Genomic DNA, 12,240 nt, shown 5'->3' with positions numbered 1-12,240 from the left:
TATATGGTTATTCTTTTATTGTGGGTAACGTGAAGTAGAAGGTTTATTTTTTTTATTTAGTCTAAGTTTAATATGTTTTTTTGTCTTTTGTTTGTTTGTTTTAAATCCTTTTTTGTTCTGAGAACCAAACAGACACAACTCGGGCAAATAATTCCTGTGCACGTCACTGCTTCACTGATGTGCCACATGTCTTTCCTGCATACTACGTAGCCTAAACCAATCATGAATCTTATCAAATGGAAGTATGCATCCTAAACTTAATGTTAAATCTTGAAGTCCATCACGTGAAGGTGTCAAGAGAGCATCTGCTCCACAGTGTTTTGGTGTTGACGTGTCATCTCAGTGGTGAGCGATCTGACAATGTTTTCATTATGGATCCCCCTCCACTCCTCGCTCCCGCAACTCCCGTCCGCGCTCCCAAACAAGAGGCTGGAATGTTGGGTTTCCATGACGCTAATGAAGTAAAAACCTGGCAATGCGTTGCTGGCAGCCTCTGAGCAGCTCCTGATCTGCGGCCTCCTTCTCATCAGGATCAGAGTCTGATCCCTCTGCAGCCTTCATTCACCAGGGCTTATTATGCCCAGGAATGTCTCTCACTCACTCCCTCCCTCATAACCCCCTCTGAAGCAGGGATGTGGGGTGCTGGGGTAAATTTTGGACAAATCCCCAGTAAGAGTACTACCCCAAATAACACACAACCCCCCCACACACTTTTTTTTCTGGCTCCCATCAAACTAAAACTCCTCCCCTACTACTCCTTACAATCTTTCCTCTGCTAACTGTCACACTTGGACAAAGATAAGCACAAACTCCTCTCCTTCTTTCCTGTGGAAAGCCTTTGTTGTGATTTATGTTCCATAAATGCTTCATGTAGCAGGCCCATGAGGTGACCAATCCCACTTGTTTGCCATTTGCCCCAGGGACAATGGGGAGTTTTTGGTACTCAAACAAGTCCTCACTCCAGAGTCCTTAGATTTCCCAGGGGAAAACAGAATGATCTTCCCAGAGGCGTGTTTATTTTTTTACCAGTGTTCAGAAATCCTTCAACTATTTGCAAATTGAAACGTCTTCCATCGCTGCACTGTCAATACCTCTGCCATTATGTTTTTTTTAAAGGCACTCTGCAGTGGGAACCAGTCCTTTCTTTGTGTTCCAGCCAGAAAGGCAATTTAGGGGTTAAATAATCAGTCTCTGTACATTATCCTGTGTCATGCTGGGCTGGTGGATGCACCCATAATGTCTTGCTAATTAGCCTCTATTTAGGTTTTTCCAATAGGCCACACAGCTGCCATTGACGATTGAAGCCCATGGAGCTTTGCAAAGGAAGACCCTCTGTCTTGTGGGCATTCATGATTTTAGGCTTGTCCTTAATAAACCTTTAGTCTCCCCAAGCTTGATGCTTTCAGGATTCGGTATCCAGTTATTTGGTAGATGAATAGGGTATCTTGCCTCTGTGGGGATGATTTAGTCCATTGTGTGTATGTTGTCTTTCAAAGGATAATGTCCATAAATGGGATCTAAACTGACCAGGACCCATTAAGGGCTCAAGGGTTGAAGCAACTTGTTGTAAACGTTGACCCTTATCATATAAGATAGTGACAGAAAGAGGTTGTGGGAAAACCCTAGCACCAGGGATAAAAATAGCAAAAATCTACATTCAAAAATACTAAAAGTAACAGTAAAAATAACAGAGTAGTTGCTGGACCATTACAAAACAACGTTTGTCAAGTTTTGTACGGCAGAACTGAGTCTTATTATGATGTCTGGTTGTGCCAGAAGTTCATCACTGGTTCCTTTTGCTGCCTCGTGTGGAGCTGGGCAGCTGAAACAAAAAGACTAGAGGCTTATGCCCTCAAAACCCACCAGGTCTTCGGCACTGGAAGGAGCTGCACATGGCATCTGATGATTGATGAAGATGGTTGCTATGGATAAAGATGGGATTCCAGGTCCTGTGGAGAAGCTTTTGGCAAAATAGAAGGAGCAAGCATGTTGGCATGGACGACCATCTCACTGTGGTAGTGAAACAGTCTTGTGATTGAGCTTGTCCCCTCATGAAATAGTTTTTGGTAATGAGCTGCTTATTTAGTTATTTCCACACATTTTAGGCAATCTTTTGCTGGTTAATTGGTTTGAGTTGCCGCTTGTTGTCTTTATGATGATATTTCTCAACAGTCTAGTCGGCTGGACATAAAGTTCCCAGTAGAGCTGGGCGATATGAGATTTTTTCATATCACGATATGTTTTTTTCATTTCAGGCGATAACGATATCTATCACGATATAAGCCAAATAACTATTTGTAAGATTTAAATGTGCCGTTGCTCACAAGTAAAATGTGAAATAATCAGCAGCTTGTTTTGATTTAAATATTTATTTCCCATAATAAGTTCAACAGGGTAGATGTACTTAAGGAACATGAGACTTTTTCAGATAAATAAAGGCAAATATTGCAAACTACACAAAAGGCAGCCGCTAAAGCGTTTAAGTTTCAAAATAGAACAAACGAAACAAACTAAATTGTCAATTCCACTTAGAAACAAAATATTAATTCTAAAAATAAATCTTAGTTTGTTTTACAGAAGAACAGACAAAACTGACTAACTTTTGTCAATATCAAATAAACTGAGAACTAAAAGGAAATTCTCAATCTCTCCTTGTTGTATAGCTGAGCTTTTCAAACAGTTTTAACAGTTACTTTAGTCTGACAAAAGCCGAATGACGAATTAGCGCTTCCAGTCAGAGACTGAGGCTACGTCCACACGTACACGGGTGTTTTTGAAAACGGAGATTTTCCGTTTCCGTTTTAAAAAATAATCCCGTCCACACATAAAGGCAGAAATGAAGGAAAACGCTGCTATGAACATGCCAAAGCAGCAGGTGGCGCTAGATTCCTAACCGTGTAGAAATGTTGGCCAATCAGAAGTCTAGAAGCCTCGGTGGGAAAAAGTAAACAAAGCTGGGGCATAGAAGCAGAACCGAGTCGTATGTGTGGAGGGACAGTAACTGTGTGTATATGTAAGCATTTAAACACTGCAGAGAGTAGAATTAACAGTAACAGTATTGTAGAAATTCATTTCACCGAAACAATAACGTGGCGCACAGTGTGACGCATGCACCAGTTTATTGTATTTCCAGACTTGCTTTTGGCACAATTTACAGTGCACGCTACTCTGTTTTTTGTCAGACTTGAAATAGCCGAAATACCTTCACACTACGGAGCTTCTATGGCTCTTCTGTTCGACAATCTCTCCGGCATTGGAACCATCATCTGTTTTCTCTTCGGTCACGCTCGGTTGATTTTTCTAGTCGGCACACTCATTTCCTCCATTACCCGCTGGCTGCTTCCCAAACAAACACACGTGCGGCTTGGCACATGTGCTGTACGTAACAAGTCACGCGACGTGACGCTGCGGCTGTGATTGGTTCGGCTCTGCGCTACTGAATTTGGATCGGCTGACCTTTTTTTTTTTAAGAGAACAAGAGTGGCGAGGTCTATCGCGATAGCTTAATTTCTCTATCGAGTAAAAGTTATATCGCGATACATATCGTTATCGTTCTATCGCCCAGCTCTAGTTCCCAGTAAAGCAGCAGAATATATAGACATTTTGCATGTCAGAGCTGTTCTGTTCAAAACGTTTTACCTGAACTGTTGATCACTGTGAAGTTGTCACAGACTGGTCAGTCGGCTGGATTTACATTTCAGGCCTCAGCTAGTATTGTCACGGTGGCCACAAAGACCTAGCATTATTAGCCCCACTGGCGGAACTATTTGTCCCACTCCAAAAGAGAGAGCTAACGAATAAAAGAAAAAACGGGAGACAGCTAAAGTCTTCCTGATCCCCATTTCCATGAAGGGTAATCCAGGGGTGATCGTCAGCACAAAATGCGGCTTTGACCGACTGTGTCTTTTGTGTGTGTGTGTGTGTGTGTGTGTGTATGTTTGTTTGTGTGTTTTCGTTTAACCTGTATTTGGCTGCAAAGATATGTGACCTGGAAACAACTATTAAAGTGAAGTCATATGACATTTAAAACATGAAATCAAAACAACCTCCCAAACAGCCTCCTGTGTATTTAGTGTGATTATAGTTTAGGACTCAGCATATCTAGATCACAAGTGTAATTATGTGAGTATGTGTGTATATTGTGTTTGCATGAGTGAGGGAACAGAGGGAGACGTGCCTACCCTCTTGTACTGGTTATTTCTAAGAAAGCCACCCATGCATGTTGTGTCAGCAGTCTGGTCACACTCCACTGTATGTTACCAGTAAGTAGCAAAAAATACCTCAGCCTTACCTACCTTAGTTAATGCATTGCGCTGTTCATGATCTCACTCTGACTAAGCCGAGAGCACGTTTTCAAGGTTAGATGATAACAGAGTGTTTTGTCCCCTTGTTAATGGCTGTGACTCACTGTTTGTAAAGTCACGTGCAGTACAGAGAACCACATACCTGAGATCAGAATCAGAATACTTTATTGATCCCTGGGGGAAATTATTTTTTGTTACAGTGCTCCATTTTAAACCAACATTAAGACAAGACAGACAATACGCTAACTAAGAATAGTACAATATATACATATATATACATACATACATACATAAGTCACTTATAAATAAATATTTGGAAAAGAAACATGTGTAGTTGTAGCAGCAAACAGTGTGTTAAGTGGATGCGTTGTACAGGGAGATGGCCACAGGCAGGAATGATTTCCTGTGTCGTTCAGTGGTGCCGTGTTTTCTTTGGTTCGCTCGCTGGATGGCTGATGATTGCTAAAAGACCATAGTAGGTCTCGTTTATTTATGCACATAGCAGTTGGGTTCGTGTGTTGCGTTTCTGCCGTCCTCCACTTTATGGTGCTGTCGCCAGGACAGGAGAACTCAAACCCGGAATGGTGTCACATAGTTATCTTGTCACCAGTATGTACAGTGGGGCAAAAAAGTATTTAGTATCTTCTTCCTCCAAACACGACGAGTTGAGTTTATACCAAAAAGTTCTACTTTGGTTTCATCTGACCACATGACATTCTCCCAATCCTCTGCTGTATCATCCATGTGCTCTCTGGCAAACTTCAGACGGGCCTGGACATGCACTGGCTTCAGCAGCGGAACACGTCTGGCACTGCGGGATTTGATTCCCTGCCGTTGTAGTGTGTTACTGATGGTGACCTTTGTTACTTTGGTCCCAGCTCTCTGCAGGTCATTCACCAGGTCCCCCCGTGTGATTCTGGGATCTTTGCTCACCGTTCTCATGATCATTTTGACCCCACGGGATGAGATCTTGCGTGGAGCCCCAGATCGAGGGAGATTATCAGTGGTCTTGTATGTCTTCCATTTTCTGATGATTGCTCCCACAGTTGATTTTTTCACACCAAGCTGCTTGCCTATTGTAGATTCACTCTTCCCAGTCTGGTGCAGGTCTACAATACTTTTCCTGGTGTCCTTCGAAAGCTCTTTGGTCTTGGCCATGGCGGAGTTTGGAGTCTGACTGTTTGAGGCTGTGGACAGGTGTCTTTTATACAGATGATGAGTTCAAACAGGTGCCATTCATACAGGTAACGAGTGGGGGACAGAAAAGCTTCTTACAGAAGACGTTACAGGTCTGTGAGAGCCAGAGATTTTCCTTGTTTGAGGTGACCAAATACTTATTTTCCACCCTGATTTACGAATAAATTCTTTACAAATCCTACCATGTGGATTCATGGATTTTTTTTTCACATTCTGTCTCTCACAGTTGAAGTGTACCTCTGGTGCAAATTACTGACCTCTGTCATCATTTTAAGTGGGGGAACTTGCACAATCGGTGGCTGACTAAATACTTTTTTGCCCCACTGTAAATTGGTGGGTCCTAGGACTAATCTGCTCAGGGTTTATAAAACGTGATAGCATTTTGTTTGATACACTTCTGTTTGGAAACACAGTGGGCCTGCAGACACAGTTCATAGCATAAAGTGGCACCTTGGAAACGTTTAATTTTCCAGCTTCTACAGTATCATGTAGCATATGACCTGTCATCATTGAGACGGAGCAACACTGCCAATGATCTCTTTTCTTACTGGTGAAAGGTTAACAAGGCTAATGGATAATCCACTGGCTGTATAATATGTCAGTTCTGTCATTTGAAATGGTTGATTTCATATATCGCATGTTAGTTATTGCCAAAATGTTCTAAGGGGCTAAGGGATTCCTTTTCTCATCAGTCTGGACTAAATGTGAGCATATCTTTCTGACTGGGTGGAAAATGTGTGCAATAAGCATTATTTAACTGTCTTGACAATCTCCAGAGCACCAAGACTGTCTTCACCACGCGGTCCACGAACGTCTCGGTGAGCTGCTACGAGTCCTGAAGGCCATTATCAGCAAACACCAGAGCCTCAACTCAGTGGATATCCTCAGTACAGCTGGAACCGTCATCGCCACGGTCAAAGGTGAGCAAAGATGACCAGCTCCCCCTAAATGCTCACCCTCATAACTTTCGGCTTTCCTGTAAAACATGCCAGATACTCCTCCACTCTTCCTTTAGTCTGTTTTCTGTCTCTGCTTATCTAATCCTCCCTTCTCCCTTGATAGTCTTCTCTGCTGGGCATTCACTATTACCACGTCCTGTCTCTCATACAGTCTTCCCAATCCTGGTTTAAAGAACTTCCCAGAGACTGTTTCTCTGGAGTTGTCTTTCAGCTTCAAGGTGACACAGTTCTTCAGAAGTCACTCGAGCACTTTGAATGCAGCAACGTGTGTTTCAAACCCCATATAGAGACTAAGAAAATAATATTTGGGAGTCGGGTACCTGATACTTGAAGATCCAGGGAGAAGCGGGTGTCCTTTGTGCTTTGTCTGCCAGTCCAGTGGGAACTGCACAGAGGAATCCTTTTCAGTCGCTCATTCTTTAAGATTATGATCTGGCATGCAGGTCAGTTCTTAACTTGGCGGCCACACAAGAATCCCTAGAGTATACCTCGTCTCAATTTGCATTGCAAAGAGGGGCAGAGAGGGGCTGCATAAAAAGCTTTTACTTCTAAGGAATGGTGACATGATGGAGAGGCCTGAGGAGGCTCTGCATGTGCATGTGAATGTGAATGGGCTTCACCTTTAGCTGAAATACTTGGAATGAGTCCATACACATTTGGGCGTGTGCATATATGTGCCACAAAAAATAAGCTCTTGCAAGTCCTGTCTTTCATGCAGTAACTTGAGTGTTTATGTGGCACTGGAACATGTCTTTGCACAAGCGAGACAAAAAAGCACAACTTTGTCAATGAGGAAGGCTTGGATTTGAGAGCTTAATAGTCATTCTGTAAAAACATTGTTATTAATGCTCGTGATTATATTGCATTAATCATTAGGAGGATTCATAAGTATATAGATTGAAAGTCTTCAGCTGTTAGACAAACTTTTTTTTAAATAGTTCTGAGTAATGGTATTATTATTTTTATTTCAGAGGAAGTTCCTATAGTGAATAGTAGATATTATAACACAGTAATTACTTGTTCTTTCCATAACTATATGAAGTGCTGTAACATCTTTCTACCACTAGGTGGCCAGACCTGTCCACTTCTTGATACCCCACCCCCCCAAAAAAGAGAGATGTAGACGGTGCCAGTGTGTTATCAGCTTTGCTCCATTGTTTTTGAGCCACCAAGCCTGATATTTTACACAATAACGTACATATGAGGCAAAACTAGCAATTTGTTTTGGATTTCTACTTGAAGTGCACCCTGACCCTACGTCAAAGAGTTGTTTTGGTGGAAAATTGAACCTCCCACCCTGTGATACTCTGTTTCCTTGGCATACCTCAGTACGTCTTCAATTACTCTCTGTTGGAGCTTCCGATCCCTTAATTGCAGCACAGGACTCTGCTACTGATGAGTGTTTCGAGAGTGTTGTGCTTTTCGAGTGAAACAATACCATTTTTCTCTGATGATGTAACTTCCACATTTGGACCACTGGTTGGGGCCTGAGCGAGTACTGGCATTGTATTCCAGCAAGCCTCAGGATGTCCTGTTGGGGGGTAGGGGCTGTGCGGGAGAGGAGATGCGAAAGCAGAGCTGTATGATTTGAATGGTGGTAACTGCTGGGGGTGGCTTGGAGACACCCCGTTAAAATCAGTTTTTAAATTTAATTTGAAGACTTTTTCTTTCCCCCCATTGAATTTATTTTATTTATTTTCAGTGGTCAGTCTTTCCTTGTGTTGGTCAAAGGAATCCTTTTCTTGGACCAGCTAAAGATTTGCAAGTATTTTGGTGTCATGTTTAAGGCTTCTTCCAAGGAGTCTTAAGCAGGTGTTGATTTCCATGATCAACAAGGCTTATATCTGTTTAGGACAAAGCGGGACAGAAACCTGTTTTGAGGTAGGTAATTGCTGGTTCACTTGTGTGCTTCTTTAGCAACACCTTCTGAAAACATTTTGAGGTACGAGGCAATATGTAATAGCAGTTTAGAAGACTGGGAAGGTCTATAGTAGGCGTTTGTAGGTGGTTTGCATTATGTGAAGCAGATACTAAGAGACCAGGTGGAAGATCTAGGACTCTAGGTGTGGATGACGTTTAGGCTAGTTTTGTTTCAGGATTTGAGAAGTTATTAAAGTTCAGGAAATTCTGAAGTTGTCCCAGCTTAGGATTAATGTTCAAAAGTCAAGACATTGAAGTAGGTTTTGAGCTTAGCTAATAAAAAACAAGTGAACTCTGTTAGTTTTCTATTTAAAATGTCTGAAAGTCATTGAACTCTAGAAATCTCCATTGTTCTATTGGAAAGGAAAGACTGAATGACCAGTGACATCACTGATTTATTGCTGGGTCTCATTTCTGAGCATCTCTCTCCTGGTTTATTTTCCCTCTGCTCAGTCCGGCCAGGAAGTTTATTGTGAAGACTGATTACAGCCGTATTTACACTGGTGTTTTTCCTCCATTCTGTCCTCAGTCATCACTGTGTTTAGATTTTCAGCAGGAAACTACTGCAAGAGCAGATTACAGCCAAATATACACACTCACGGTCTTTGCTTATCTTCACTGATTTAACATAAAGTTGTTTTTGGATGCCTCTGAGGGATTGCTCAACTCTAAAAGGTCTACACACAAACAGTCCTCTAGCTCTCAGAGCTTTTGAGGAGTACAGTCTGAGTCAGAAGAGATTTTCATTCACTCTGTTGTTAACATCATGCACAGGATGATGAATCATATCTTGTGATTGTTGCCTTAAACACAGGATGTCTTCAGTATGCAGGATTTGGGGTTGTTACAGAAAGTTGACTCAGTCTTACTTCACCATAATTTGACAGGAGTGAACTTTAAGGAGGTGAACGAAGACAACAAACATAAGCATTTCGGAGAGATCTACGCCGCAATCGACACATTGGCATTCACCTTTGGCAATGTGTGAGTATGATGTCATTACTCTGATTGCTCCTTCCACGGCTCATTTCACTCGATGATGTTTGTTACTGCGTTCAATTCGTTTGCATATGCACGCAGCTAATGGAGGCCAGCCGATATTTATTAATCTTGTGTAAAAAGAGAGAATAAGAGCTAAGGAAAAATAAAAGCAGTTCTTTTTTGTGAGTGCAGATAAAAACTCTGTTTATGCTAAATAAACCCCCCGAACATAATTTAAGTCGTGTTTTTGTGTGTATTTCCTTTTGTGCTTTTCATTCTTTACTGAACCTTTCTTTTATTTTGTTTTGTTTTTCTTCAGAGTGTCTGACTTCCTTATGGGAGATGTAGAGAATGGATCAGTGTTGGGGCTCCCCCTGACTAAGAGAAGCAGGGTAAGAGAAGTGCAATATTTAAAAGTGAGGCTTTAACTTCCTGATAAACATCCTCCAGAACTGCATTTAAGATTTAAAATGAAACTCGTACCTTAGAATATGGGCTCCATTATTAAACATACATTCATCATCAGTTCATGGACTCTCCTGTTAAGTGTACGATTTTGGCTTCTGGCCCTGAATTGTCAAAAATAAGATATGAAAAGTTGCCCAGCGGAGATCAGGGGTGAAGCAACATACCTGCAGGTTGCAGCATGATTCTGAAATGGCCTCTTCAAATGATGAATTGATGTCATGCTTTGTTGTTTTCCCACTGCAGTTTTTGTAACTGATGTAAGGAGGAAGCCAAGTTTCTGATAAGCCTTTTTCAAGCGTTTTAGCCGAGCGTACTCTGCTTTGACAAGGAAGTTCACCCTTCGTGCACCTCCCCTATGTCTCATATTTATTTATTCAAAAACACTTTTTTGGTTTGTTTTCCAGTCTTTTGAGAACCTCTCTGTGGAATCTGGAGGATCCGGTCTTGAGAAAGATGATCCGCCAGGTAAGGCAGATCACTGACACACAGCTACTGTACTGTACTGTTCTCCAGTGTGGAAGTTTCAGGAGTGGGGAGAGATTGACTCTGTTTTTTGTCCTCTCCCTGGCATGTCTGTGGGGTTATTTGCAATTATGTCCAGTCACCTTATTCTGGTATTAATGCATGTGGTCATTCTCCTGTCATCATTGCTTCCCTTCAAAAGGCATTAATATTGTATACTTTATTGATCCCTGTGGGGAAATTCTTCTCTGCATTTAACCGATGGGCATGGGCTTTTTCAGTGTGTAGAGACGGTACCTTGCTCAGGGGTACCTCAGGGTAGCCATTCGTTGGATTCGAACCCCCACCTTCCGATCATGGGGCCAAACACTCTACCTACTGAGCTGTCCCTGCTCCCACATCTTAGCCGCATTAGCCCACATCTTGCTAACTCAAGGTCAGCATGGGCTTTTTCCTGCTGACTCACAGTCATAGATGTTGCTAAACATGCACCTACTCCATCGAGCCATGTTCGATGTGTGTTGGTTGGTTAGTGGGGATCATGTTGCACACGCTTCCTCATGTGATTTATTTTTATTTTTTATTTTTTTTCGTGTGCTCATCAAAGAGTCTTCTCCACCGGTTCGGGCCGAAGAGGTGGACAGGACACTGCAGAGGCAGGACAGCGGAGTGGAGTCAGCACTGGCCTACGCCAAGGCGTGGTCCAAGTATACCAAAGAGCTGCTGGCATGGGTGGAGAAGCGTCTCAATATGGGTGAGTTATGACACCGGTGGATTCACAAGACCAATTCTGAAGTACTGTTGGGAGGCAGCAACTAAGTACTAAGTCACTAACTAACGCCCAAGTAGCTCAAAAGAATCCAAAATGATGTCATGAGTTGGTGTCATGGACCACGGTCATGTGCTTGACTCTTTAGTTGCCATACGAGATCCTTTCATTAGCTTTTTATGACGATGGGAACTAAAACGTCTTGTTTTGGACAGTAGATGAGCCGAGGGGCTTCAAAAGGGGCATTAATGAATATGAACTTGAATCATGCAAAGCTACACTAATGGAGTCTCAGCCATCTTAGTAGTTAATTTGTCCACTTGATCTTAAAAGTAGCTCCATTACAAGATCACTGGGAAATGTCAATGATAACTGCTGTACATTTTCTAGCTAAACACATCATTTTAGTGAGTGGACAGTGTAGTGACCCATTAAAGGCTAGTTCCCAGGGAAACCATGTTGATCACCTGAGCTGGACGTAAAACAATGAAGTCTTGTTCATGCTCAAGGTTGAGTTTGTAGTGTGCAAACTTTTGTTTGATAGATTGGTTAATGAATGGTTTCACTTATCCTGTGACACAGAACGCTCAGTCAAGCTGTGCAGTCCATATTATCAGCTCCTTTTCTTAAACACACTGATTTATCTCTTATCAGAATTAAGGACAATGTGCAGTTGATTTGGAAAGCATTAATGACTTAAAACATTTGTTTGAGATCCAATTATTAATTGAAAATGAAAGATACTTAAATAAAATATACATTTTTGAACCAGCAGAAAGGACGTTGTGTTGTAATGTTTGTTTAATCTATTTGAACCTGTTTGAATCTTGTTGTCTTTTTGCAGATATTGAGTGTGCAAAAAGTTACGCCAAGATGGCTGAGACTGCTAAGACGCTTGCTAGTCAACAGGTAAGTTGACGCTGCAGTTAACTTGACTTACATCGGCATCGTGTGCATCTCACACATGTTAGGGACTGAGATTTAAACCTCTTCTGCCTCGTTCAAGGAATTCATGCCTTTCCGTGAGATCTACATGACAGCTTTCAAAAATGACATCGAGTATAGCCAGCTGATTCTTCAAACTGCAGCAATACTCCAAAGCAACAAATTCATGCAGGTAACTGCTGCATTCATGAAATCTAACTTTGTCTTGTGTTGTATGATGGAAACAAGTGGTCTT

The 12,240-nt window shown here is 41.9% G+C and overlaps 1 protein-coding gene across 2 annotated transcripts in view; it reads left to right on the top strand.

The window, feature by feature from the left end:
• arhgap29a (Rho GTPase activating protein 29a) overlaps positions 1 to 12,240 on the top strand; it is a 33,076-nt gene that overhangs the window by 9,858 nt on the left and 10,978 nt on the right. Inside the window, exons 3-9 of one of the 2 annotated variants that reach the window (XM_085467763.1) lie at positions 6,278 to 6,421; positions 9,268 to 9,364; positions 9,681 to 9,753; positions 10,234 to 10,294; positions 10,899 to 11,045; positions 11,905 to 11,969; positions 12,067 to 12,177. In XM_085467763.1, the coding sequence (XP_085323889.1) occupies positions 6,278 to 6,421; positions 9,268 to 9,364; positions 9,681 to 9,753; positions 10,234 to 10,294; positions 10,899 to 11,045; positions 11,905 to 11,969; positions 12,067 to 12,177 (698 nt within the window). Of the gene's footprint in view, positions 1 to 6,277; positions 6,422 to 7,131; positions 8,342 to 9,267; positions 9,365 to 9,680; positions 9,754 to 10,233; positions 10,295 to 10,898; positions 11,046 to 11,904; positions 11,970 to 12,066; positions 12,178 to 12,240 lie in introns of those variants that run through there. The other variant, XM_085467764.1, reaches the window with a different exon arrangement.

This window comes from Copadichromis virginalis, linkage group LG9, assembly GCF_057382275.1.
Source record: "Copadichromis virginalis isolate Kocher_CV1m ecotype Utaka linkage group LG9, C_Virginalis_male_GT1.1, whole genome shotgun sequence".
In the NCBI taxonomy this organism is placed as follows: domain Eukaryota; kingdom Metazoa; phylum Chordata; class Actinopteri; order Cichliformes; family Cichlidae; genus Copadichromis; species Copadichromis virginalis.
The sequence above is the reverse complement of the archived record's forward strand: the minus strand, read 5'-3'. Positions and strand labels throughout refer to the sequence as shown.